Raw genomic sequence first — 26,092 nt, 5'->3', positions numbered from 1 at the left:
CCTTCCACCTTCTTTTGTCGACGTCAATGGAGCCCACTAAGAATCGCCATTACTGATTTTACCTTTTACCTCAACGTTAAATTTTTTTATCTGTGTTTGATCGCCTTTAGTTTTCATTTTCTGTATTTGTTCAATTCAAGGAAATCCCCAAAGCGCTCTGTGATTCAGAATTAAACGTTGTTGAAGAAGATGGCCATGGAGTTAGGGTTTTAATGGATTGGACTGAAATGAAAATATTGAGAGATTGGGGGGCTGGATTGTAAATAAAATTGGGGTAAAAGGGCAGAGTGGGGAACTGAACAAATCTGAAAACCGTCGAACAGTTATATGATTTCGAGCTTGGGAGGAAGACAGCCATGGCGATTTCTCCACCTGCGTCGATTCTGCAGTGGGTTATTGAGCTGATGCCTCTCTGGGTCGTCATTCTCATCGTCGCCCACGTCGTCGCTCTGGTCAGTCGCGAATACATACGCCTTTCGTTTGCCCGAATTTGGATCTCTGTTTGAATGCGATTTTGATTTCTGTTCTTCTGCTAGGGTTACTTGATTTACAGATTAGCAACTGAGAAGAATCCTCTGAGGACGAAGAAGCAGTAGCAGAGAGACGAAACAAAAAAAACCCTAAAAAAGAGGTAAAAACGGATCGAAGAGTTTCCACAATCCTTACCTATAAATTGTTCGATTCTGCCATTTTTCCAAGCTGTCGATTCATCATTTCATTCCACAATAACCTTGAATCGCTCTACGCTTTGCTTGTATCCATGATTTTTCGTCGTGCAGGGAAGGGGAGATATGCTTCTTCACTCTGGCATTTCAGCGAACAGATGGTGGGCGCCGATTCGAAAGCCAATTCTCTCTGCTTTGTTCTATTGTTCGTCTGTATCATCTGACCAGCTCAATTCAGTTTCTTCGCTCAAATCCTTGGATGAAGATTGCATAGATTTTCTCCCATGGCTGGAGCACAAGGCTGGGTCAGAAATTTCCTCTGTACTCTCAATTGGAAAATCCTGCCATGGAAGGACATTACATGCTTCCAAGCAAATACAACCAGGAGAATGCTTGTTGAAGGTGCCCTATACTGTGCAGCTAAGCCCCGAAAATCTCCGATCCGAAGTGGCATCTTTGTTAGGAGATGAAATCGGCAATGTAGCAAAAGTTGCTATACTAATTCTGCAGGAAAAAAGGTTGGGGCGAAGTTCCGAATGGGCACCTTACATAAGTCGTCTTCCTCGTCGCAATGATCTGCACAGCACAATATTCTGGAGTGACGATGAACTGGAGATGATTCGACCGAGTGCTCTGTACAAAGAAACTCTCCGGCAAAAGGCTGAAATCGAAAATAATTTCAAGAATGTAAAGCAGGCTGTTGATCAGGTCCCTGATCTGTTTAAAACCATGACGATTGAGGAGTTCAGCTACGCATACGGTTTAGTTACGTCGCGTGCGTGGGAAAGCTCTAAGGGTGTGTCGCTGATCCCGTTTGCGGATTTTCTTAATCACGATGGTGATTCAGAGGCTTATGTTTTGAGTAATGAAAGCAAACTGCATTCGGAGGTTATAGCTGATCAAGAAATTGCTCGTGGCGACGAGGTCATGATAAGATACGGGAAATTCTCCAACGCTACTCTACTGCTCGATTTTGGTTTTACGGTTTCCTGCAACAAGTATGATCAGGCCCGGCTCGAGCTTACCATACCCGAGCATGATGCATTGTATGCGCAGAAGTTGGAACTTCTTGATAATCATCGTACGCGTACTCCTAACGATGTCAATGAGTTTTCGGGTTTATTGAATTCTTTCACGATCAAGGAAGTGCGACGTGGAAGTAAAAAGGGGAAGGGAATCCCGCAATCACTGCGAGCATTTGCTCGGGTGATGACTTGTGATTCAGAGGAAGAATTGATTGTTTTAGCGCGACAAGCTGCAAAATGTGATGGTCGATTGGCTCGGCATCCTTTAGGGGACAAGAACCGGGAGGTTTCCGCGCATCAATTTTTGCTGTCGGAAATACAACGATTGATCGAAGTGCATAGCAAATACGTCGAACCTCTGATGGATGCTCCTCCCTACCTTTTAAGGAGACGATTAGCCCGAGATCTCCTTAGCGGCGAGCTTCGTGTTCTGAAATCTGCGTCGTCGTGGCTGGAGAGCTATTGTTCGACTCTTTGCAGGTAGATGAACTCTCCCAATCTTCATCGAATTCTTGTGTACATTATTTTATTTTTTTTATGATTTATTACATGATAATTGGCTGTTGTGTCGTTTTAGTTTTTTCTAACAGATTTCATTGCATTGCTTGTTTCTTCCTTTTGATTGATCAATTAACCTGCCATTGATGCCAAATGATCTTGTTGAACATTGTACCCGCGTCATGTGACTCAATGGAAAAATCGCATTTCTCAAAATGAGGAAAGCGTGTTTCTGTTTTAGCGGCTTTTCAAGAGCTCACAAACTGTACAAATATCTTTGCCCCGTATCAACTAATGAAAAAATTATGAGGCACTGATCCTATTTCTTCTCTTTTTTATACAAATAGGAAAAGGTTTCAGATTCTATTTAGATAGTAAAAGGATTATCATATAGAATACAAAATAAATAAATTACGTTTAAATAATTTTTAAGTATATTGATAAATATATAACAAAATAAAAATTAATTATATATTTAAGATTTAATTTCTTAATTATTAATTAAAAAAAAAAATGAAGTGAGCTGGCCCAGTATGGTTTGAACTGCAACCTGTGTTTTCAGGCCTACTCAAATTTGAAATGGACCAGGCTAGTTCGGTTCCAAAAAAAGTGAACCCAAATTGTCACCTCTAAGAGCCTACACAATAGTATATATATATATACATGCTTAAAAAAAAATTTAACGAGTTATATATATATTATTACTCCCTCCGTCTCACGTACTATATCCACGTTATTGTTTCTATCCGTTTCATATACCATGTCATTTTTTTTAAAAAAAATATTACACACTTTAATCTCATTATAAACTTTTTAATTTTTTTAAAATTTTAATTAAACTAATTAGTTATCTCAATTTTAATTTATAATTATTTATATTTAGAATAATTATTTTCACTAATACATTCTTAGTTATCTACTAGTTAAATTCCTCCTAAAGTACCGTGTCTACAGTGTAGCAGACACGATATGTGGGACGGAGGTAATACTTTTTATATTACTAATCCAATTTTTCATACAATATATAAAAAAAAATAAAATACTCCCTCTGTCCCGGAATAAGGGTGGTATTTGCTTTTTGCGCGTAAATTTTTGAATATTAGTATTATAATGGATTGTAGTGAAAAAAATAAAAATACCCCTATTAGTATTGTATAATATAAAAATAATAATATTTGTGTAATATAGTGTAAGTTGAAAGGATATTTATTACATTAGGTAGATAGTGAATTATTAAATTAGGAAATAGTAACCTTGTTTCGAATAAGACGAAAATGAAAAATTGCGAACGTGAGGAGGAGTAAAATAAATCCATCGATGTGAAAGGCAAGAAATGTGTGCAACGTGGCATTGGTCAATGAATAAAAATAGCAGGTAGGATGGGCAGTGTGATTTTCTGAAATTACTAAAGTAACCCTACTTAAATATACTTGCCATCAATACGTTAAAGAAATTACTATATGATATAATTTATTTATTGATTTATTTAGGTAAATATACATTTACCTTGCTAATATGTTGAACTTTCTCAATAAATGCTAATTACCACCCGCACGTTGTAATTAATTATCGATGAGGATTGAGGAGGAATTAAATGCATAAATGGTTCAATATTAATTTACGAAACTATGAGGGTTTTCAGGTAATTTCAGAGTCTGCCCACGCCCAACTGTCCTTCAAATTTTGACCCCAAAGTTGAATAATTTTTTGGCAGTGTCCAGTTTTGCCGGCGTGTCATCTCACGGCGGAGCTTCCTTCTCGAGAGAGTTTCCACCGCCGCCGGAAATGTGCCCGACGAAGCACAAAAAGAGTCACCTCCATCAGAACTGTAACAACCGCACGAACTCGGCGGAAGACTGGCGAGAGGAGGCAATTAACGGTGGATCATTGAAGCAAGTGGACCTCCATACAGGATCCAATGGTTGGGCGTCGCCGCCTGGTGAATTGTTCCTCCTCCGCGGACCGAATTACTTCTCCAGAAAAGTGAAAAACCCTGCCGGTGAGTGGTTATTGAATCCTGCTGGAGTTGATTGGCTTAGATCCAACGCTAAGCTCGATCACGTTCTCGCGCGACCTGATAATCGTGTTATGAACGCATTACGTGCCTCGGAGAATCGTGAGAAGTCGTCGAAAACTTTTATTGTTGCTGTGAATCTTCAAGTTCCCGGACGCGACCATTATTCGGCGGTATTCTACTTCTCTAGCAAAATCGACCAACCGATTAACTCAAATCCTTTGCTCCATGAGTTCATCAATGATTCGGATGCTTTCCGCAGCAGTCGATTCAAAATCGTGAGCAAAATCGTTAAAGGACCGTGGATTTTGAGAACTGCGGTGGGGAATTACTCCGCGTGTTTGTTAGGGAAGGCGCTGAATTGCTACTACCATCGGGGGCCAAATTATTTGGAAATTGATGTCGATATCGGTAGCTCGGCTATAGCCAGCGCGATTTTGCGGCTGGCTTTAGGTTCTGTAACCGCCGTGACGGTTGACATGGGGTTTCTGGTGGAGGCGCAGAAGGAGGAAGAGTTACCGGAAAAGATATTCGGTGCTGTTAGGATTTGCCAAATGGAGATGAGTTCGGCGACGTTTGTTGACAGCGCCACTCCGACGAGTAAAGTTTTACCGATGAGCAGCGGCGGCGATACAGAAACAGAGGAAGATTAATGGCGCTTCAAGGTATTTACATATTTTCAATTTTCATTACTGTGGTTAATTTCATAACAATGAATTCCTCTATCGAATGAGTATGTGATGTTTGTAGATTATATCAGTTGTCAATTCTCAATGCATATGATAAATCTATATATATTTTCAAATATATAAATGGTGATTGTAATCAAGTTCTTACAAAATTCAAGATCAGGACAACCCTTTGCTAAACTTCTATGTTAGTTTAACTAGCCATGAAAATTGATGTTGTGTTGCTCCAAACGACAAGATATTGTTGATGTTAGACTGTAGAATTGTCAGTAGACGTTATGGCCCTCTACGATTGGGCATTCAATTCTGCCATTTTCAGGATCCACTTGCTGCTGAAAATAGACATTATGATGCTCTCTCTACTAATTCCTCTTTGATCTGTAAATTTATTTCTTGATCCTCTGTTTTGGCATTCAAATTTGTCTTCTTGATGATGTCACTCTAGACAATTATGTCGGTTTGGTTTTGTTTTGCACCATCTAATTTCCAACATACTTTATCAGTGCCTAACTTTGGATTATTCAATGGTTAGTACTAAGGGTACATTTTACTATGTAAAAGGTGGATGTCATTTCTTGATGGGAGATTGTAAGTGGAAAGGAGAGTCAACATTTGCATGCATTTATCACAGTGATGGGCTTCCTGTAAATTAAAATTTAAAGCTGTATGTATGTGGGGATCGTTTATTTTCTTGAATCGTGAGCAAATTTGTTTGTTATTGGTGTTTGGTTGTGACTTGTGAGTAGAGACTGCACAAAGGGATATATATAATTGATTGCTTTTATGGATTTTAGCGTTGGATTGATTAAGATTTCTTTTTTTCCACACCACCCCTAATTAGGTTTTTCGATTCTTTAGTGATTGTACGGACATGTACTCAAGTGTCTTGTTCTTGGAATAGAGTTCTTGGAATGTGGCTCGAAGAGAAAGAACAATAGTATATCTATATCTGAACTGTAATCCATTATGTACATGATGAATGATTGAAAACCATATGTTGTTACCCATTTTTGCAAATTTCTGATTTTCAGCTCTTTGGGTTGATCTGGAATAGGATTTTTAGTTGTCCTCTTTTGATTGTTATCATTTTTCCTTGGATTGTTTTATTTTTAAACCTATTATAACATCAATTTGCTTGTATTATATTCACATCAAGTGTGTTTTGTATGTATTCTTGAATCTTTCAAATGAACTTTTTGGGCTGCGCATTTTGATGTTTATCTTTATGTTTGTGCGAATATAGATGAACTTGAAGTTGGGATGTGACTCAGTAATTCATTCATACTTTGATCATTGCAATAGTTAGACATATCTCCGTTCTTGTTTCTTTGCAACCTCAAATTCGAACATTAGATTCTCCGGTCCGGTGTGTCTTAGACACATTGATCGCCTAGCATCCTCCCGGGCCTAACCCGATATTCCCTCCGGCAACATCGTACACCACCTCCAACCCCCTCTGCTGGATGTTGCCGAAGATCCCCACGTCTTGGTCGTTTTGATTCGCTGCGAAAGCAAGGCACACCTGCTGTATACTATGGATAGATAGCATCTGGTAGAAATCTAAATTTACCTTCAGATTGCCTGCAAAGGTGAAGGCTATCCGAGGAAGTGTGACCGTTGTAAAATTGCTCAAGTCGTAGCAAGTGTCCAGTAAAGTTGTAGGCGGTGCGCGCGGATAACTTGTCATCCCCTCCTGGAATGCTTGACTCAGCGCGCCGTAAGCTGTAGCAGGGAGGCGCGTGATCACCGTGCCGGAATCTATCAAATTTCCGGCAGTCGTGAAGATTGTCCGGTCGATCGATAGTTCCTGCCCTGCTACGCTAATCCCGGTGATGTCGAGGAAGTAGAACGATGTCCCGCGTGAGTTAGCGAAAGGGGCGAATGCCACACCGGACGACGGCGAACCCGTTTTCCCGAAGGTCAAGTGCCCGGTTGAGGATGGCGTCGACGGAAGGCAGTACGAGAAGTATTTGCCGTATTTCTTCTCCGTTTGGGACACGATCGAGATAGCATCTCGACCGAGGCCTAACAATCCGGCGCTCTTGACAAACAAGCCGCGGTTTTCTTGGCCGCACCCGAACAGGAAGTCGGGGACGGTATCATCTGGTGTCAGAGTGAGTGTGTCTTTACTGAACTCCCCGGCCGAGGTGGACCGGTCGCCGTACTGCAGCCTATAGTTGCAGTCGGTGACGGCGCACGTCGCAAAAACGCCGGGGGATAATCGGAGTGTGGAGCATTGCGGCGCGGCGCATTGTATTTTGGAATATGTAGTCGAGGAGGAGGGGTCGAATATCGGATCGTCTTGCGGGTAGCATGATCCGGAACAGGGCTGGCATTGCGTCCATGTGAGGTCGCTGCCGGTGTCGAAATTGAGGGATAGGGACTTGGGGGGTGTCCCCAGGCTGACGGTGACGGCGTAATTGCCGATGCCGAGGTGGGCGGGGAGGGTGGCTTTGACGTCGTTGAAGGCGTCGGAGGTGGTGGCACGGCGGACCTTGGCTTGGATCGAGCGGACGCGGGCGTCGTCGGCGGTAAGGGGGAGGGGAGGGCAGGGGGTGTAGACTTGGATGGTGGATGGTGTGGGTGGTTTTGATGGTTTTCCGGTGGAGGGGTGGTGGTTGCAGGAGGAGGAGTGAGAGAGAGATTCGAGATCTATGGAGTGGAAGCCATTGTTGGTGGTGTATGATAGTGATAATAAGAGGCAAGAATGAAGGATTAGGAATTGGAATTGGAGTTTGGACTTGGATTTGATGATGAACAACACTTTGGAACTCGCCATGTTCATCACTACTCAAAATCTGAATACAGGGGTTTGTGTTTTGGCAATCTTTTCATGATATCATTGTTATAGATATAGATATGGAGAGAGTTTTGAGTCGTCGTTGACCGTCGCCATCTTGGGTTTGAAAGAAAGACCTTACACCACAACTCGATAAGAGGGTGGTGTTAACTCAATACTTCAAAAGTTAGATGATTTGGACTCGTGTCTATTCAATACCTACATTATAGACAACTATGAGTGGATTTACATTAGGGCAAGGGGTAGCATTCCGGGCCCGAAAATTCATCCAATATACTCTTTCCGTCCGGTCAGAAAGTATACTATTTTGGAACGTTCAATAAACTAAATATTTCATTAAATACTTAATTTTTTTCACAAATATTTTTATTTTACATGACATCATTACTTTTACACCAAAAAAGTAAAAGCAAAAATATCACTAAATTACATTTAACCGTCTATTATAATTAAAATATTATTATTTCCTAAATACTGTGTCAAAAATAAATGTTTACTTTGTGGTTGTGGACGAATGAACATAAGTATTTGTTAAGATAAAGATTAATTTATTTAAAAATACTGGTAGAGCGGAATTTATATATATATATATATGTATATACACACGAATATTAGTCATTTTATGTATTTTATATTTTCGTGATAGACAGATGAATGATTAATATATGTTTATATTATGGTTTAACAATTTTGTTTTATTTTTAACATATTATTAAATTTACATAGTAACAGAAATGAATTAATAAGTTTAATCGAGCTCAATACACAATTCGATTCTTCAATATATTTGTGGGACCTTAACAGATGTTGACTTAGTTGACCATATTATACAACCATAACGCCGTTCTTTGCAGGCAAGACTGGCTTTTGGCAAGGATAATATGTCCAAGACAAAGGGTGTGTTTTTTTTTCTAAATATGATAAAGATTTTAATATTCATTATACTCCCTCCGTCACATATTTATATATCTATTTACTTTTTGTATGGAATTTTAAAAATATTAGTATTATATTTGGATAAAGTAGAAATAAAAATAAAAAGATTAAATTGCCTTTATTAGTATTGTATGATATAAAAGTAATGACATTTGTATAATATATTGTAAATTGAAAAGGCATTTGAAATGTTAATTGATACTACAGTTACTAAAAAAGACGAAAATGAAAAAAATAAATAGATTGTTAAGAGAGAGAGGAGTATTAATTTACATATTAACAGTGTTTATTATAAAAATACACACCTAACTATTATTAAAATATAATATTCATAAATTCTGAAAAAAAAAAATAATAAGTATTAAAGGAACTTTTGCCATTTATTCAATTGTTGTGCCATGATTGGTTAATTACAATTACATTATGAGATTTTTGAAATTTTTTTTCGCAAATAAATCAAAAAAATTTTAAAAACATTTGTATATTTTATTATACAACTATAAAAGTTCAAAAAAATGTACAAAAGAATAGCCACTCAAAAGAGTGGCTACTAGAAATAATTTAGTGGCAGAAATAATTTAGTGGATACTCATGACTATAAAATTATAGATTCAAAAGTACTAAATCAATTAATTATTTTCATACCTTATAAATTTTCAATTTTACAATAATTATTCTTATTAATATATAATTTTTTAATTATTTACTAATTATATTCTTTCTAAATTCATATTGTTTTTAAAATGAAGAAAAGGAGTATCAAATACTCATCATTTCCTTATATTTAAGTTTTCAAAATTCCAAAACTCAAAAAACTTAAAAGGGTGAAAATGGAGATAAAATTTATGCACACACAATTATTGAACACAACAACCATAATCCATAAGTCACAAAAGTACCTCATTGCATTGTTCAAGAATCAGACAACATAGTGCACACAAAGAGGTCGCCGGGCTCGACCGGGGAGGCGCGGGTGCTGTTGTCCTGATCCGGTAGATACTAAAATCATCGACCGCCTCCCACATTTGCTCAAGCATAGTCATACACCTCCTCCAAGGTCTTCCTCTACTGTGTGTTGCTACCCCCTTGACCATCTCCTTCATTCATGTCCGGTATTTTCTTGGTAATGGATTCGAGTTTGGACTTCTCTTGGATGTAATGGACCCTGGCCTTGTCACGAGCCAAGATCTCATGGCTGATCGGCTGGAGAGAGCTTATATCAAAGGTCTGCATATGAAGCCTCTCTGTAGAAGCTTGGCTTTTCTCAGCTTCTGCTAACCGTTCATAATATGAAAAACGATGAATCAATATATATATATATATATGCACGGCCATCATAATTCATAAAATAATTCGACTAAAATGGAGAAATATATTTATATTCATCCAACAAGAATAATAAGTAGCATAGCACTGTAAGCTTTCTTATCACATAATTTGCCACAAAGAATCGACACAGATCTTTTCCCGTAGCTAACTTTGTAGCAAAACTTTCTGTGGCGAGTAATATATATATATATATATATACATCCGTATATATAAAAAAGAAACAACAATTTGTGCTCTGTACACAAGGTTTATAAGATATTGTTTCTCCTAATTTTTTTAGTTGATCCATAGAGATATAGTCATAATTTTTCACCTAAAAAATCAAAAATTGCTTGACAAGTGATGCATGCATTGTCCTAGTGATTCGAAATATAATTTCCGAGATTTATAAACAGTACACAACTATTTACACAATTTAAAATTTGTTTAAACACAAGTAAATGCACAAAATCAAATGTAAAATAATAAATTTGCATCCATCTTCAGACTTGTTCTCTTACCTGATCTTGTTTCACTCGGCATTGGAGCTTCATACTTGTCCTCCAACTTTGCCTCAATAGTCTGCTCTTTCTGATTGGGGTCTGCCATTTTCAAATCTGTAACAAAAAGTAATGCTTCTCCATATCAAATCATTGGAAGAAAATATGCTCTAAATGTAAGAACAAGAATGAATAAGATCATAAAGAAACTCTTAAATGTCAAACATTTCACTACATTTGCTTCGAATCCAAACTTAAAAGACAAACCTGCAGTATCATGAATCACAGAATCAAACAACCATGGAATTCTTAATCATCAAAATCTTATATTATTACTATTAAAGGCGATTTTCTTCCAGAATATCAGAACTTACAATCTGAAACTCGTGCACAAGATTCATATCATATTGAATAAAACTGCAAAAACCACATCCCAAAAGGTGAAAGCAAATCCACAGTCATACGCAGCGATTAATTTGTGCTAATGAGACTTGAAGCAACGCTGAATCCATTTCCGACTTCCAAGAGATTAATTTTCAATAAATTACCGGCAGGTTTTTCATAACTCATACGCAGCGAGTTCAATTTTAACACTTATTAATCTAAGCAGTCAATCATTCAGGACTGGAATTTCAATCCACCACCAAAACTTGTAATTTTACTACTAATTAGGACACTAAACCAGAATTGGTGAATTACAACTAATAAAAGAAGCCAGGATCCAAGGAAATAATTACCGCGAGATTAGGGCACGACGGCGGGAAGCAACAACTTGTAGCCGACAACCTTAGTCCTTCAATCGGAAACACTAATTGGCGACGTTAACAATAACTCCGCCAACAACTATAGGCGGAACGGCGATCGGCGATCGACAGCTTCGCCGAAGTAAAATCAGAGGACGAAGCGAATCAAACGACACAAGTATTCTATTTTGTATCTCGGCCCGGCCCGGCCCTTTAAGACTCCAAGTAGAGTACTTTTTATGTTTGGCAAAAATAGCAAAAATTGCCAAATTGGTTGAATTATTTTTTAGCTTATTCTAAAAACTCAATTTTACATATCCTTCAAATAATACTATAAAAAAATATTTTTTCTATTAGTACTTAACAGTGCAATTCTTTAGTCGAATTTTCTTCAATTTTAACTCACAAAACATCTCATTAAACATTATTTTCATACCAAATTCAAACCAATTTTTTTTCAAATTCATCAAAAGAAACACACCCTAATCCTAAGTTAAACAAGATTAATTCATCCCAACTCTAAGTCTCAGTCATTAGTCGTGGTACAAAATTGTCGAATTTCGCCGTGATTGTCGGTCTTTACGCCAATGCTGGTAAGTCTTGTAAAGGACACAGCCCAGCTCTCAAAGAACCTGTCAGGATTCCCGGCAAATTCGAGCACCCGATTCTTCATCCGGGCGTCGTTCAGCAGAGCAGAGTCGGACTGGAACAGCCCCTTGTGATCCAGCAAAGCTTTATAGTACTGATTGTCGAATAGAAATGGCGTGGCGGGGTCATTACTAACAGTCATCGAATCGCCGATAGCAGCACTCGGAGGGCACATTTTTGTTAGATAGGCTGCATATTGTCGATCCAAAGATGAATCGATGAACATAAGGCTTCCGTTCGAGTCGACTTTGAACCTTGCGTCGAATGCGCTGCAATGAGCCGTGCCGATCGTGTGAGCTCCTGCGGAACCAAAAGGATTTGTTTATTTTAAGGTCTGGTTTTTGTCTTGCACTCTATATATATATTTTTTTTAAATTATCAAATCAAATATATATTTTTTAATACGAATAATATTATATCCCTAGCACCATATATATATACATTTTTTAAATTATGAAATTAATTAAGTATTCAATTTTTTATTTAAAAGCATTGGATTAGAGATCGACGGCTATTACAATGCTAATTGACACCCTATTTATAGCACATTGCATGCGTACGGATAATACATAACAAATAAATAGATAGCACACAAAATGTGTTAAAATTATAAATTTATAGCATATGAACTTATAGTACTACTTTAATCTCTGCAGATACTATATGTTACCACAAAATAGTACTACTTTCGCGCGACTCTAACGATTTCATATTGATATTTAAATATTAATAATTATATTAAAACGCAGTATAAATTTTTAAAAAAAATGTAAAAATACTTCATCTTATAATACTAATAGGACATTTGAACAAAATTATATAAATATAAGAATATTTTTAATGTTATGTACAATGAAGCAAAAAAATAAATGTGACCGTTAGACGAGAACGGAGGAAGTATTATACTCACTTAGTATTATATTAATATGTTGTACAATTGATATACATAAAGACTATTATATCCCTTAACATTTATGGTATGGTATTAAGTGGTGTTATTTGATGACATTTGTGTACTATTATATAAATGGTGAGGTAATTTTATATTTTAGTGGGAGATACATTTATTAAAATAAAAAATAGATACATTTGCGATGGATATACTAAAATGATAAAATGGATAGATTGGCGGTGGACGGAGAAAGTATAATACTATATCTGTTCGAGATACATTAATAAAGTTAAAAAAAATTAAAAAAATAGCATATTATGAAAAATTAGAATTATTAAAAAAAAAAGAAATAGTAAGATAAATATAAAAATAAAAAAGATTATTATTTATTAAATTAAAAGATAATAAAATCAAGAATGGGAGACATTAATAAAGTTTTTTTAAAAAAAGTTAGCATATTATGAAAAATTAGAATTATTTTAAAAAAGAAATAGTAAGATAAATAAAAATAATAAAATTATGATTTATTAAATTAAAAGATAATAAAATCAATCAAGAGTGGGAGTACACATATCTTATTAATTGATTTTATGACATCCTTGATTACTCACACAAAGAGGTCGTTGATGTCTTAAATGCTGCAATCTAAAGGGCGACTAAAGATGTTGAACTAGGTAGCACATTTACTCCTTCATCGATCTTTCGATTCTCAGACCAAACAAGAAATCAAAAATTCGAACCTGAGAGTGTAACAAGATCCTCCATGGATAACCCCTTGGAAGAGAAGATCTTCACCATCTCCTCCAATGTGAAGCTCGTGTCGACAATGTTGGGCCGGACATTCGCCGCCAACGAAATATTGCCGTCTCTCCTTCCTGTCGGAATCTGAACATTCGGCCCTCCCGACTGCAATGACGAACAACTAATAAATGAGTTCGTTACAAAGACAACAATCGAACTAATTAATGAAGACGACAATGGTGTGTAAGAATTTTTAATTACGAATTCGACTGCATCTCTTGCAGCCAATGCAAGAATGTCCGCGCAAGAGACTGTCCTCGGGCAGAAGATTTCGAGCAGTCTTTTAGCCGAGTCGATCACTGAAAATCCTCCCAGCGACTTATTCGCCGGATCGCCACGTTCTGTTCCATTCCCTTGTAATAGTATCGAAGCATCGCAGCCCTGTCGACATTACATGATCAGAGGTAAACGAGGATCAAAATCATTACAAGAAACTTGAAAAAGACGACAACCTCGACAAAGCAGTCGTGGAAAAGCAAGCGGAGGAGCTTCCCGGGAACGGTTGGATCCAAGGCCGCAGCTGATCTTACCGTTTCTTTCACCATTGTCTCCGCAGCCGGGCAAGTGTCTGAATAAAACCCGAAAGAAAGAAGGGAGGAAGAGGAAAACAACGGAAGAAAAGATTCGAAGAATACGAGGAGAAACAGGACATGGAACCTCAAGAATCCCATTTATGATGTTGGCAGGAATGGATGTGATAATCGATCGATCTTAGCAATGTAATGTATAGATTCTGCAAATCTGCATTTATTTTTGGCAGCTTCACAAAAGTTTTAATATTTGGTAAAGAATCGAACTGCAAGAATTGTGGTGGGTGGGAGTTGGACATCATAAATTCATCAAGATCTAACACACAAATTTAATTAATTTGACTGCAGAAATATAGCAGATTTAATGCTATAGATACATTATACATATATTTATATATATATATATATATGTATAATTACAACCTTCGATGTGTCCTGATGAAGTTCGTAGTGTTCATAGCAATGGCAGTCGAGCAAAGGAATATTCCGGCGGAGCATACGGCGGTTGTAAGGAGGAATAGGCTCTTCCACTGCCTACCGGCGATTAGAATTGCCACCGCCGTCGAGATAACAGCGGCGGCGGAGAGAGCATTTCTCCAAACCCCAAAACCTTTCACAACTCGCGAACATTCCTTACAATGGATCACGTGCCGGAAGTATCTATTCGCCGGATTCGGCACGTGCATTGCGCCGCTCCCGCCCTTAGCCGGCTGCGAAGCAGCCAGGCTGGCGACGAACCCGGCGGGAGCGTGCTCGAAAACCGCCGGAATTAGCGGCGGAGAAACCGTGGCGTGCCCGAAATGGTACGGCATTCCGTGCCCAACTTTGTCCATCCATTTCCGATACTCGGCGACCCAAACGTCCGACGAACTAAGATTAATGTAAAGCCTTTTCGTCGCCATTTTTTCCTTAATCAAAATCTCGTTTTGCGAAGATAGGAACCCCATGTCTTGCTCGAAAACTTTGCTTGAATTCTGGTGCAAGAACCAATTCGGGAGCATCTTCACAATCAACGGTGGCTTTGCCGTAGACGCGAACCTTACGATGAGCATCGACTTCCCCTGTCCGGAGGGGCGGCAAAGGAACAATCCGGAAAAATAGTTTTTCTCATAATTTTTGTCGACAATTTCGCGATTGTTTTGGAGAATGCATGGCGCTTCGAAACGTAAAAAGTTAGGGGAATAGTTCGGCGTCGACTTGTCTTTTTCGCGGCCCCAAATGCCGGCGAAGCCGCGGTTAGTTCTTTCGGTAACTTCGAAGAACAGAGCGCCGGCTTCTTCTCTTTTTGCCGTGAAATCGGTTCGATCATGCGAAATCGGGACGTGGGCGGGATCCATGAGGTTTTCTAAAAGGATGGAATGGTCGTAGGGGAGTTCGTGGATTGTAGAAACGTCTCGACAGCCTGGTCGATCCAAGTTTTCGAACCATGGAAGTTTGTCGAGATTTGGAGGGGTTTTGTGAGACATCCAAATCCAAACTACCCCTTGAGATTCTCGAATCTCGTATGTTTTTAGACAAGCTGATTTTGGGATCTTCGCACCTGTCGGAAGCTGTGGGATTTTAGTTAGCGTAAGTTAAGGAATCTTAGAGAATCTTAGTACAACTAAAACTCGTGTTTTGAGCTCTTAAACGAATAGAGTCGTTCGTGAACTCGACTCGGTTGGATTCGAATCAATTCGGTTCGGTTAAAACTCATTTGCAAATGTTAACGAATCGAGCTAAATAGTATAAACAGGCTCGAACATTCGTTAAAATAATATACTACATTCGTCCGACTCTAACATCTCATTTACTTTTTGACTATTAGATATTTAAATACTTCCTCCGTCCCATAACAAAGTATCCATTTTTTCATTTTAGTCCGTCTCATAACAAAATATTCATTTCATTTTTTTTTAGTAACTGTACTGTCTACTTAATATTACAAATACTCTTACCACTTACAATATATTATATATCACACATATTAATAAGATTATTTTAGTCATTTCTATTTTATTCATACTATATCTCAATATAATACTAATATTTTTAAAATTACGTGCAAAAAATAAATGGATATTTCTTTATGGGACAGAGGGAGCATTAATTATTATATAAAAACGTAATACAAATATAATATCATTATAATGACATTTCTTTAAAAAGTTACACAAATATAAAAATATTTTAATATTAACTATGCTGACGCAAAAAGTAAATATAACATTTAGAGCCGGATGATGTGAGTATTTAGTATAAATATTATATATATAAATTTATAAATTTATAATAAATACATAAAATAATTTAAAATTTTCTTTTTAATTATATATAAATTTAAAAAAAACGTGAGAAAAAACGAAATCGAACGAATAACTAGCTGAATACTCACTCAAACAATTAAAAATTCTTTGCTAACCAAACTCGAACCCTCGTACGCTACTAACGAGCTCAAAAGCGTGGCGATAAAGCGAATGTTAATGAACGAATATGAACAGTTAAAATTCGGCTCTACTAAGTTAACAGCTCTACTCGTACGTATCGAAAGAACAAACCTGTGGGATTTTTACACATTTTCCAGATCCCTCGAATTGCCAGCCGTGGTACAAACATTCTAATCTTCCTTCGAACAATTGGCCCTCAGAAAGCTTCGCAAGCCTGAAATCAAGAAAATCCATTTCAAGAATTGGGATTTCGAGAAAACCCACGATATCGAAGAAATTAAGAATCTGACCTGTGGGGGCATCGATCTTCGTGACACCTAAGCTCGCCAGAGCCATCTCTGTACAGCACGATCTGTTTGTCGAAAACGGTGAGGCCGAGCGGGGCATCGTCGGGCACGTTCTCGGTCAGGTAGAGTGGATACCACTCTTCGGTCCAATCGTAGCTCGCCACGTCATTCTGTACGGACTCGTCTTCTTCGATTACAATCTTATCCTCTCCTCCTGCAGCCCTAAAATCTTCTGTAATTGCCCTTAACTTTCGAAGATTATTTTGGTTCGATGTTCGGATAGGATGTTGGGATTTGGGTTTTCTCTGGGGGTTTTGGAATTGTGAGAAAGTGGGAGCCTTTGGGAGGGACAGATCGGCCAGAAATGGCTGTAGTTGTGCGATCGCCATGGATGGGTCTTGAGGCTGTCTGGAAGGAGTTTTAGTTTCAGATGAAGTACATATTGTGGCCCAGATGCATACACGTACACACTTCGTGGTTTTTATTTCTTGTTTTTACTTTATTATTTGTTAAATTTATTTTGTAGTTTCATTAGTAATTTGAGTAGTGTTTGTTATATTAGGAATAGCTACTTTTATACTTTCTGTTATATGTGATTGAGTGATTAGTAGTAAACTTTTTTGTTTTTTTTTTTGACTAGTAGTAATTTTGTTTGGAGAGACGTGTGGGGCAAGCACTAGTTCAAGTCGGCAACCATCAAATAATACATTTCCACATGTATGTCTTGTTTCTAACTTATTGAGTTCAGCGATCCACAAACTTGTCTCATCGAGTCTAGTTTGCAAATATTATGTTCGATCGAAGATTACATCTTCAAATAGCGTCTTCAAATTCTCATATCTTTATTTAAAAAAAAAAAAAAAAAAAGAGCATTGATTCTACAACCAATTTTTTTGTTGTATATGCTTTTAGAAACCACTATTGGGGTGATCTTTGTCCCCGTGTTAATGGGCCAGGAGATTCAGAGCAGATAACGAATTTGCTCAAAAATCTCGTTCTAAATCCGATTAAATTGATAATTTTAGAAAATAATTAATAAAAGTAAGTAATAATAATTATTTTTTTCTTTTATAGTAAAAGAAAAAGTACAAAAATGTATAATTTTTTACTTGAAAACAAAACGAGAATATTTGTCAATGATGATCCAATAAAAAATGAACATAGATTTGAATGAAGAATAGAGTATTATTGTTCTGATTTTTAACAAGAGTGATATAAAATTACCATTTAGTAATCCTAAATGGTTTCCTGTGTGAGTGATCACCTTCAACAGCGGAGCTAGACTTACCCCGCCGAGGGGCTGAACAGCTGCCGAAAGGGCTAAACGGTTTTGTTGAGGTTGAAAATTTAAATATTTGTATCATTTTTAGTAAAATTGATAGTAACAAAATAAATATTGATGTATTCAATCAATATAAAAATATCAGACTTATCCGAATCCTACTGAATGGACAATCTATATAGTAAAAAAATATAATTGGTGTACGCGGCCGAGCCCCTATGTGGCTCTGCCATCGTCGACCAGAGAGCAATGCATACTCATTCTAAGATTGTAACAACAAACTATTGCATTGCAATAAAGAATACGACACAATCAAGTTCACAAAATAATTCTAAGAGCTGTACACACTTGCGAAAACTAGGACAATCAAATTCAGGACATGAACAAAATGGGCGTACCTCTGTTAGATCGATCTCCTACTTAGTCGGGGGTGGCTCGCCCAGCCACTTTGCCCGATAGCCAGTTCCTTTGCAATTAGAACAGAACGTCGAACCCTAAAATTAAACCCTCTATATGTCAAGAAACTCATGCTTAAGATTCATTTCAGATCACAGAAGCAAATAGCCACAGTTGGATGAGTTCCAACTTTCAAATTCGAAAATTTACCTTTCCACTGCATATAACACAAGTACTGTTTCTAGAAGGAACTTGGCACAACATATTATCACCGAGAATGAAGAAACCAGTCCCCCTGCACCATTGGCATTCGACGTGCCCCTTCGAGTCGCATGAACTACAAGCAACTGGCCTCGGTTGCTGCATTCGAGTGGAAAATAAGGTCGGAAGAATTATAATGCTTCGATTCAATTTATTACTGATTGTTTGAGATAGGTATAGCAAGTTTCTTGAACTAATTCTCTCCCCTCTACTCGATTTTTCCCTAATGAACCTTTGAGAGGTTGAAGATTATACAGAGTAATTGCAACATATTGCATATTCAACGTAACTAAATCTATCAAATATTGGTTATTGGATGGATAAGGATCCTGGAAATGTTAATTAGCTCAGCCTGAATCCTGATCTAAATCTTGAAGTTTCTGTTCTGATTCTCGCATCAACAGATTTCTCCAAATTCTCCAACAGCGTTTGTTGAGAATTTTGGATGTCTAAAATGTATAGTTTTAGGGCTTTCATCGACAATACAAATTGATGAACACATTTAATCAGCATCCTTAATCATTCACAGGAACAATTTTGCCCTACAACCACTGCTAATCATCATCGGAATAATTCAGAAACTAGCTAGTGAAGAACCAAAAATGAGGTAAAAGAGAGGACGCAAGGAACGAACCTGTGAAATCAACCACGCACGCTCGATGCGTTGCGCGAAATCGGAGCTCTCGAACGACTCCACCGTCGAAGCTCTCACACTAATCCTCCTCGGCGCCGTCAATTTCACTTTGAAAGGATTCAACCTCACGATCCCGCCACCAAAACAAGAGGTGGACGACATTATCAGAAATCCTTACCGATGCTTTCTTCGAGCTACAATAGAAATCACAACTTCTCATAAGAAAAAAGAAAAAAAGTTTCGACGATTTCCGGCCTATTGATACGAAATCACTCACCGTGTCCCTCGTCGTAGAACGCAGAAGCTCCTTGGCGAAAACTGTTGCACTGAAACTTCCGTCGGCTTCGCGAACAAGACAAGGCGTTCATTTATCAACCAAACGGATCCGACCCGGATCTTGTATTGGGTCGACCCGAACCCTACCCATTTTATTCAAGATCTGGTCTTGGAAGGCTAAGTCAAGCAAAAATGTGCAATTTTTGTCGAGTTTTGGCATTGGCTTAGTCATTCGGAAAAGGTTAATTAGGCCTTTTGTCAAGTTCTATTTGTGGGCATTCTTACCTATTCCCAATCCTAATCCTGATTTACATTTGAATGATTATTGAAATGTTCTTGAAACATATTCCTAATAATAGTGCTATTAATTTGGAATCATTAAGCTTTGACTGCGTAAAATTCTTTCCACCAGCAACTCTCTAAGTCATTTTCAAACGACGAATTCTTTATAACTTCGCAAGAACATCTCACACGGTTTGGAATGTAAGTCGCAGTCAAGAATCAGTAATATATTGTCGGGAAACCGTTCAGGCATTTTCACAAACACTTACCGGGCAGCTTTTGATCATGGAGAAGCAAGCCGCGCCGCCGACGCAGATGACGTACATACAGGCGGACGTCGCCACCTTCAAAGACCTGGTTCAGAAACTCACCGGCGGATCACCGCACAAGCTGCGGCCAAAGGCCGCCCTCCATCGGAAGTCGCCCTTCAAGCTTCGAGACAGGAGGAAGCATTCCGTCCGCGATCTCGAGATAATATCGGCCGGAAATTGCTCGCCGGCTCGGACAATTGGGCAGCTTTCCGACTCTCCGGTGGACGGGCCGGGGACGCCGATTGGGTGTGAGTCGGCGGTAATAAGGAATGAGTCGCCGGCGTCTGAGGAGGAGAGGGCCATTGCGGAGAATGGGTTTTATTTGCATATGTCGCCGGCGAAAGCTGAACCGCCGGTTCTATTGGCTCTGTTTCCTTTGACTTCTCGAAATAAGGAGTTTTAATTTATTTATTTTATTAGATAATTAATCTATACTTTAGTTTGCTAACTAATTGTACTTAGAATTGAATTTAAAATAAAAAACAATTTAGCTACCGTTTGGTTACATGTTCAAATTTAAGATGGGTGTTGGATTTGAACTGAATTACTTTATAACTTATATATATATATTGGATATAGATCTTGTTAATCTTCTACACAAATTATTTTATGCAATTTTTTTTTTTGTTTTAAACATGCACATACGCACCCACCCAAGATCGAATTTGGGATCCGACTCTCAAACGAGAGATGTCTCATTGTTTGACCTATAAAAGTTTGATATTTACCTCAATTGGGTTCGCCATGTTTGTACTACTAGATGGCCCAACTGCGCCGGAGCCTATTGTTGACTACCAAACCCATGCCAACTTTGCTTTTTGAGCCTACTTGACTACATGGCAAGGAACATCGTCTTAGGTAGTCTTTCAAATTCTCTCTATTATATATACTGTAAGATAAAGACTGCCAAAGGATTATGGGATGTATTTGAAAAAAAAAATGTAATGTAGAGAATATTGAATTTAACTATTTGTTGTGGTCCGATTTATGGACTATAAAATGGTATACGACAAGTCTATCGTTGAACAAGTAAAGAAAATTCAACAAATAGTCCATTCCGTTATTGACAAGAAGATGCCGTTGCCCGAAAAATTCATCACGAGTGTGATAATAAAAAAATTAACCCCAAGTTGGAGCAATTTCAAATATGAGCTGAATAATGAGCTAAAGCAAATTGAGCTTAAAGATTTTATGACAGAGGAAGACAATCGAAAGCAACATAAGATTAAATACGAAGATATTACCAAAGTCAATTTGATCGAAAATTTCTCTAAACAAACGTGAACGCTCAAATTCAGATGGACAAGGGCAAAAATAAGGTTAAACAATTCAAGTTTTAACTATAATAAAACATAACGCGACCCAAAAGATTGTGCCATAATTTCTAGTTGATTGAGGTGTCCATTGAATTGATTGTTTTAAAGATGAACAAAGAGAGTATAGTACAAATAAATAATAAAATACATTGCCTAATTAACTAAGGTTCACAAGATTCAATTTTAGGGTGTGTTTATTTGGAGGTTTGGATTTTGAGTTGGGATTTGAATAGTAAAAATTTTGAATTTGAATAGTTGTATGATCGTGATATAAATAGATATTGATGTGATGTTTTTAATATAAAATTAATTTTTAATATAATATAAAAAATAAAAAATAAGTGTTTCATTTGATATTTTTTGAAAAAAAAATAGATGAACAGTGAAAAAAAATTCAATTCCCTCAAACAAATACACCCTAATTAGTGTAAACCCATTAACTCTACATTGAATGCTCCATTGAACTCGATCAACAATCTTAACTCATTTTCTTACCCAATTGATCATAATCCTGTTCGAGATCAAGAATTTGTTGTGGGCTAAGCCCACTACTCAAAATGCGTGGATTGGCTAACCACCACCGTGCGCCACTGACCGCTGACCACCGGCCACCGTCCGCCTTCCTCCACGAACCTTTCACCGTCCACCGCTCCTCTACCGTCCACTCGCCAATTCAACACTCATAGTAGCTTTATACACAAACTATAAATTCATCAAAGGGGCAAAGGGGATTTACTCCCTGCAACACCTCCATTCTTGCTTTAAAATTTCCATGGAAATTGCTGCCTGAATTGGTAATTTTCTTAAACCCCTTTTTTAGCTGCTTCCCTCAAAGAGGATTTACTCAAAATCCCTGCGAATATTCACAAGCCTCTGTGAGAGATAGAGAGTGTGTGTTCTTGTGTTGTTTTTCGATAATATTTGTGTATAAATTATATATATACAATTGGGTCATTAAATCCTATACTTGTGGCCACAAATCCTCTCTCCTCTCCCACAGCCACAATTCCGCCATTGTTAGTTCGTTTTTATTTTTTTCTGGGACCAATCTTTTTCGAAAAACCCCAAACTTGTCGATGCGCAATTAATTTCGCCGTCAGTCACATCCGGTAGAGGAAGAGACCGATTGGAATATGCAGCCGTCGACTGTGAGTCAAGAACCCGCAAACCCTTTAGGGATTGTGTCCCGCTTGGGTTCTTTTGTGGTGAACTATTCGAGGCGCAATCCCGATGTGAACTCCATACTTTCGTCGAACACTTTCTACTTGGACGTCAAGAAGAAGCCGAAGACCGTTGCCTCATTGAGCCTCAGCACAAAGGGCGCAGCCTTTCGCATTAGAACCGCATTTAATCAACTCAATCAGGCGATTCGATTCCACTGCGAGCGTATTCCTCTAGGTTTCGCTTCTGTTGGGGTCGATCCTGGCGAGAACAATGGGTGCGGTAATGAGAATGGGGTTTTGGAGGAATCGAAAGGAGCCCCCACCAATGGGATTGTCTCTGATACCCCCAAAAAAGTTTTGATTCTGATGAGTGATACTGGGGGCGGTCACAGAGCTTCTGCAGAAGCCATTAAAGCAGCTTTCAGTGAAGAATTTGGAGATGATTACCAGGTATATATATATATATATATATTGATTCGATAATGAAGTTTTATGGTGAATTAGGGCTATGTGTTGCATAATTGCAAAGTTTTGTTGGATCAGGATTTGTGCAAAATTTAGTGTGATTGTTGAATTTGTTCTCAGCAGTAGAGAGTTTCTTTTACAGGTTTTTATCACTGATTTGTGGACAGATCATACTCCCTGGCCATTTAATCAACTACCAAAGAGCTATAATTTCCTTGTGAAACATGGCACTCTATGGAAAATGACTTATTATGCTTCGGCCCCTCGCGTCGTTCACGGAACTAATTTTGCTGCCACTTCAACTTTTATTGCTCGGTGAGTCGGTCTCGAACTTATCTAAGGGAAACTTTGCAGTTTTAGTGGGAGAATGTAGCTTAGTTTCGAATATCAGCTGGTTTAGATTGTCATTCCTTGCAACTCTGATAAAGCTATTGTCGCCATCCTGCTTCAATAATTAGTAACTTTTCCTGTAATGGATGGCAATTAGGTCGAAATCTGTAGATTTAGTGTAACTAGTATGTGGATGTAATTTATGGTGTCTGAGCTCTAGATGGTTAAAAGTTCTGTTATTTTTTCTTTTTGTGTATGGTGTGTTGCACTCGTAGTATTTTAATCTGTTTCGATTTAGGATTCTTGTGTAAATCTTCCTCTTGTTCTTCAGTGAGGTTGCTAAAGGATTGATGAAATACCAGCCAGATATTATCATCAGTGTACACCCTCTGATGCAGCATGTTCCGCTTCGTATTTTGAGGTCCAAAGGTCTACTGAAGAAGATTGTTTTCACGACAGTAATTACCGACCTGTCCACTTGTCATCCAACATGGTATGAGTAGCGGCGATTTTGTTTAATTTAAGTGTGCTATGAAATAGATACAAAGTTGATTTATTGGCTTGTTGTCACGTGGTAGGTTTCACAAACTCGTGACAAGATGTTACTGCCCATCGGAAGAGGTGTCGAAACGAGCGCTGAGAGCTGGTCTTCAGCGTTCTCAGATTAAAGTCTTTGGCCTTCCCGTGAGGCCATCATTTGTGAAGCCCGTTCGCCCCAAGGTTTTTTTTTCTTTTTTTTTTATTTATTTTATTACATATGTTCATTGTCAAGTGTTTGTGCACTTTCATGAAGGATAGCTTTGTTTGATCTCACAATTGCTTAACTAGAAAATAGCATGAATGCTACAAGTGATGGCAGAAAACTCGATAGATATTATGAGCTTCCATTATCAAAGGATTCATGGTCTTGCTTACTAGTTTAATACTTGTCTCGAAATATTGAAGTAATATAAATAGATTGTTGCGCTTGACTTGTGATAGAGGATAGAAGTGAAGTACTATTTCGTATGCCAGAGGATCTGATTCACAAACATGACTGTCGTGTTGTCTATATTTATCATTCGGAGATTTTTTCGAATCCATATTTTTGATCATTTTGAGACATTTTGAATGAGACACGGATGTTGATATCGAGCTGCAATTCTTGAATATTGTAGGATGTATTGAGGAAGGAACTCGGAATGGATGAACTCTTGCCTGCCGTCTTGTTAATGGGTGGTGGCGAAGGCATGGGCCCAATCGAGGCCACTGCTAGAGCACTTGCAGGCGCGCTTTATGATGAAATTCATGGAGAGCCAATCGGTCAGATTCTTGTGATATGTGGCCGAAATAAAAAGCTAGTCAACAAATTGAAGTTGGTCGACTGGAAAATCCCTGTCGAGGTAATATTTCCAAGACTCCATTTAAATTTGGGTATTTGATGTGATTTTTTCTGAAAAAAGCTACGGTTGGTGAAGTCGATATTAAACTTTAAAATTCATTTTTTCCCGTTCTTGAATTATAGGTGAAGGGTTTCGTCACCAAAATGGAGGATGCGATGGGCGCTTGCGATTGTGTAATCACTAAGGTAGAGTTATTTTTAAATCTTTCTGTCGTAAGTTGTGGAAATAACCAATCATCACCGTCTCACATTCGATAATTATGTGTTTCTGCAGGCTGGACCCGGAACAATTGCAGAGGCTATGATTCGAGGGCTACCCATAATCCTAAACGATTACATTGCCGGACAGGTAATCACCGTATCCGAATTTCCTTGCATATATTTTGCCTGTAAGCAAAATACATTTCCAGTTCAGACAGCAATTCTGTTGTTTCGAATTCTTAGGAAGCTGGGAATGTCCCATACGTCGTAAAAAATGGATGCGGGAAGTTCTCAAAGTCCCCGAAAGAGATAGCGAACATTGTTTCCGAATGGTTTGGCCCGAAGCAACACGAGCTGATCGCAATGTCCCAGAACGCGCTGCGGCTGGCCAGACCCGACGCCGTGTTCAAGATTGTCCACGACCTTGACGAATTGGTCCGGCAGCGACAACGAAACCTCGTACCTCAGTATTGCCCGGCTTGATCAAAACTGTAAATTATCTTGAGAGTTGAGAGAATGTTCTTTCTGGGAATACCTTGGGAAAGTATGAGGTTTTTGCCATAACTCCTCGTGTTAAGCCATCCTCGAAGATGATTCATTTTGATAGATTGATGGTTTTAGAAGACTGACAATAAATTTTGAACCAATTTATTTTGTGCCCCCCACAGACAACTATAATTTACTTTCCAATTTCTTGAAAATTTTATATGGGTATCAACTGTGCTTTTAGGCTGTGTTCGTGTTGGGTCGTGCAACGAGCAATGGGTAACACAAAATTAGTTTTAGGTCACTCGAATCTGAAATTTGACTTGAAGATCCGAAACTCTAGACTCGAACACGATAAATTTTTAAAAAATTAAATTAATCTAAAATTTTAGTTTTTATATTAAATTAAAATAATAAATAATAAATAATTTTAGCTCTTTTTGTTTTTTCAAATCCGAAATACCAAAAACCGTCGACAATTAAAACACCCTGATATACAGCCGTAGGAAACTAGGAATCATCGTCACAGCAGCTGCAACGATGATT

At 38.0% G+C, this 26,092-nt stretch overlaps 8 protein-coding genes across 12 annotated transcripts; 4 read left to right on the top strand and 4 right to left on the bottom strand.

The window, feature by feature from the left end:
* The first annotated feature begins 108 nt into the window (after window positions 1-108).
* On the top strand, window positions 109-2,510 carry LOC127255543 (ribulose-1,5 bisphosphate carboxylase/oxygenase large subunit N-methyltransferase, chloroplastic). The gene is made up of 3 exons (XM_051281115.1): window positions 109-452; window positions 537-631; window positions 780-2,510. The coding sequence occupies exon 3, from the start codon at window positions 792-794 to the stop codon at window positions 2,172-2,174; it is 1,383 nt and encodes a 460-aa protein (XP_051137072.1). The 5' UTR covers window positions 109-452; window positions 537-631; window positions 780-791; the 3' UTR covers window positions 2,175-2,510.
* Window positions 2,511-3,840: 1,330 nt separating this feature from the next.
* Window positions 3,841-6,032, top strand: LOC127255544 (protein ENHANCED DISEASE RESISTANCE 2-like). 5 transcript variants are annotated; one of them, XM_051281118.1, is made up of 2 exons: window positions 3,841-4,867; window positions 5,733-6,032. In XM_051281118.1, exon 1 carries the CDS (start codon window positions 3,974-3,976, stop codon window positions 4,853-4,855), a length of 882 nt encoding a protein of 293 aa, XP_051137075.1. In that variant the 5' UTR covers window positions 3,841-3,973; the 3' UTR covers window positions 4,856-4,867; window positions 5,733-6,032. The 5 variants fall into 5 exon arrangements, with proteins under 5 accessions (XP_051137075.1, XP_051137073.1, XP_051137074.1 ...); XM_051281116.1 differs by having other exon boundaries at window positions 5,750-6,031; XM_051281117.1 differs by lacking the exon at window positions 5,733-6,032 and adding an exon at window positions 5,453-5,716.
* A 122-nt stretch (window positions 6,033-6,154) lies between these two features.
* On the bottom strand, window positions 6,155-7,948 carry LOC127255542 (aspartyl protease family protein At5g10770-like). Its single transcript, XM_051281114.1, has one exon. It carries the CDS (start codon window positions 7,674-7,676, stop codon window positions 6,282-6,284), a length of 1,395 nt encoding a protein of 464 aa, XP_051137071.1. The 5' UTR covers window positions 7,677-7,948; the 3' UTR covers window positions 6,155-6,281.
* Window positions 7,949-11,568: 3,620 nt separating this feature from the next.
* On the bottom strand, window positions 11,569-14,213 carry LOC127255787 (peroxidase 46-like). Its single transcript, XM_051281524.1, has 4 exons — window positions 13,972-14,213; window positions 13,721-13,900; window positions 13,459-13,624; window positions 11,569-12,126 (listed from the first exon to the last, which is right to left on the bottom strand). Exons 1-4 carry the CDS (start codon window positions 14,188-14,190, stop codon window positions 11,705-11,707), a joined length of 987 nt encoding a protein of 328 aa, XP_051137481.1. The 5' UTR covers window positions 14,191-14,213; the 3' UTR covers window positions 11,569-11,704.
* Window positions 14,214-14,361: 148 nt separating this feature from the next.
* Window positions 14,362-17,151, bottom strand: LOC127255781 (protein TIC 55, chloroplastic). Its single transcript, XM_051281515.1, has 3 exons — window positions 16,766-17,151; window positions 16,587-16,689; window positions 14,362-15,599 (listed from the first exon to the last, which is right to left on the bottom strand). Exons 1-3 carry the CDS (start codon window positions 17,149-17,151, stop codon window positions 14,466-14,468), a joined length of 1,623 nt encoding a protein of 540 aa, XP_051137472.1. The 3' UTR covers window positions 14,362-14,465.
* Window positions 17,152-17,331: 180 nt separating this feature from the next.
* Window positions 17,332-20,133, bottom strand: LOC127255793 (uncharacterized). The gene is made up of 4 exons (XM_051281530.1): window positions 19,613-20,133; window positions 19,336-19,529; window positions 18,651-18,800; window positions 17,332-18,538 (listed from the first exon to the last, which is right to left on the bottom strand). Exons 2-4 carry the CDS (start codon window positions 19,495-19,497, stop codon window positions 18,461-18,463), a joined length of 390 nt encoding a protein of 129 aa, XP_051137487.1. The 5' UTR covers window positions 19,498-19,529; window positions 19,613-20,133; the 3' UTR covers window positions 17,332-18,460.
* On the top strand, window positions 20,113-20,795 carry LOC127255792 (VQ motif-containing protein 31-like). Its single transcript, XM_051281529.1, has one exon. The coding sequence runs from the start codon at window positions 20,179-20,181 to the stop codon at window positions 20,605-20,607; it is 429 nt and encodes a 142-aa protein (XP_051137486.1). The 5' UTR covers window positions 20,113-20,178; the 3' UTR covers window positions 20,608-20,795.
* Window positions 20,796-22,032: 1,237 nt separating this feature from the next.
* LOC127255782 (probable monogalactosyldiacylglycerol synthase, chloroplastic) lies at window positions 22,033-25,711 on the top strand. Its single transcript, XM_051281516.1, has 8 exons — window positions 22,033-23,133; window positions 23,291-23,463; window positions 23,810-23,971; window positions 24,057-24,198; window positions 24,636-24,860; window positions 24,983-25,045; window positions 25,134-25,208; window positions 25,304-25,711. The coding sequence occupies exons 1-8, from the start codon at window positions 22,654-22,656 to the stop codon at window positions 25,541-25,543; spliced, it is 1,560 nt and encodes a 519-aa protein (XP_051137473.1). The 5' UTR covers window positions 22,033-22,653; the 3' UTR covers window positions 25,544-25,711.
* Window positions 25,712-26,092: the final 381 nt, after the last annotated feature.

This window comes from Andrographis paniculata, unplaced genomic scaffold, assembly GCF_009805555.1.
Source record: "Andrographis paniculata isolate CXL003 unplaced genomic scaffold, ASM980555v1 Contig54END, whole genome shotgun sequence".
NCBI lineage: Eukaryota > Viridiplantae > Streptophyta > Magnoliopsida > Lamiales > Acanthaceae > Andrographis > Andrographis paniculata.
This window is presented reverse-complemented; position numbering and strand designations above follow the sequence as displayed.

Excerpts from the sequence above, each read along its gene's own strand:
- LOC127255543 (XM_051281115.1), top strand. The coding sequence starts at position 792 with ATGCTTCTTCACTCTGGCATTTCAGCGAACAGATGGTGGGCGCCGATT.
- LOC127255544 (XM_051281118.1), top strand. The coding sequence starts at position 3,974 with ATGTGCCCGACGAAGCACAAAAAGAGTCACCTCCATCAGAACTGTAAC.
- LOC127255542 (XM_051281114.1), bottom strand. The coding sequence starts at position 7,676 with ATGAACATGGCGAGTTCCAAAGTGTTGTTCATCATCAAATCCAAGTCC.
- LOC127255787 (XM_051281524.1), bottom strand. The coding sequence starts at position 14,190 with ATGGGATTCTTGAGGTTCCATGTCCTGTTTCTCCTCGTATTCTTCGAA. Across the intron at positions 13,625-13,720 it reads CAAGAGATGCAGTCGAATTC|TCGGGAGGGCCGAATGTTCA; the intron begins GTAATTAAAAAT and ends TCGTCATTGCAG. Across the intron at positions 12,127-13,458 it reads GGATCTTGTTACACTCTCAG|GAGCTCACACGATCGGCACG; the intron begins GTTCGAATTTTT and ends TTGGTTCCGCAG.
- LOC127255781 (XM_051281515.1), bottom strand. The coding sequence starts at position 17,151 with ATGGCGATCGCACAACTACAGCCATTTCTGGCCGATCTGTCCCTCCCA. Across the intron at positions 16,690-16,765 it reads GAAGATCGATGCCCCCACAG|GCTTGCGAAGCTTTCTGAGG; the intron begins GTCAGATTCTTA and ends TCTTGATTTCAG. Across the intron at positions 15,600-16,586 it reads AATGTGTAAAAATCCCACAG|CTTCCGACAGGTGCGAAGAT; the intron begins GTTTGTTCTTTC and ends AAAATCCCACAG.
- LOC127255793 (XM_051281530.1), bottom strand. The coding sequence starts at position 19,497 with ATGTCGTCCACCTCTTGTTTTGGTGGCGGGATCGTGAGGTTGAATCCT. Across the intron at positions 18,801-19,335 it reads GTGCGTGGTTGATTTCACAG|CAACCGAGGCCAGTTGCTTG; the intron begins GTTCGTTCCTTG and ends ACTCGAATGCAG. Across the intron at positions 18,539-18,650 it reads GTGTTATATGCAGTGGAAAG|GGTTCGACGTTCTGTTCTAA; the intron begins GTAAATTTTCGA and ends GTTTAATTTTAG.
- LOC127255792 (XM_051281529.1), top strand. The coding sequence starts at position 20,179 with ATGGAGAAGCAAGCCGCGCCGCCGACGCAGATGACGTACATACAGGCG.
- LOC127255782 (XM_051281516.1), top strand. The coding sequence starts at position 22,654 with ATGCAGCCGTCGACTGTGAGTCAAGAACCCGCAAACCCTTTAGGGATT. Across the intron at positions 23,972-24,056 it reads TCCACTTGTCATCCAACATG|GTTTCACAAACTCGTGACAA; the intron begins GTATGAGTAGCG and ends GTCACGTGGTAG. Across the intron at positions 24,861-24,982 it reads ACTGGAAAATCCCTGTCGAG|GTGAAGGGTTTCGTCACCAA; the intron begins GTAATATTTCCA and ends CTTGAATTATAG.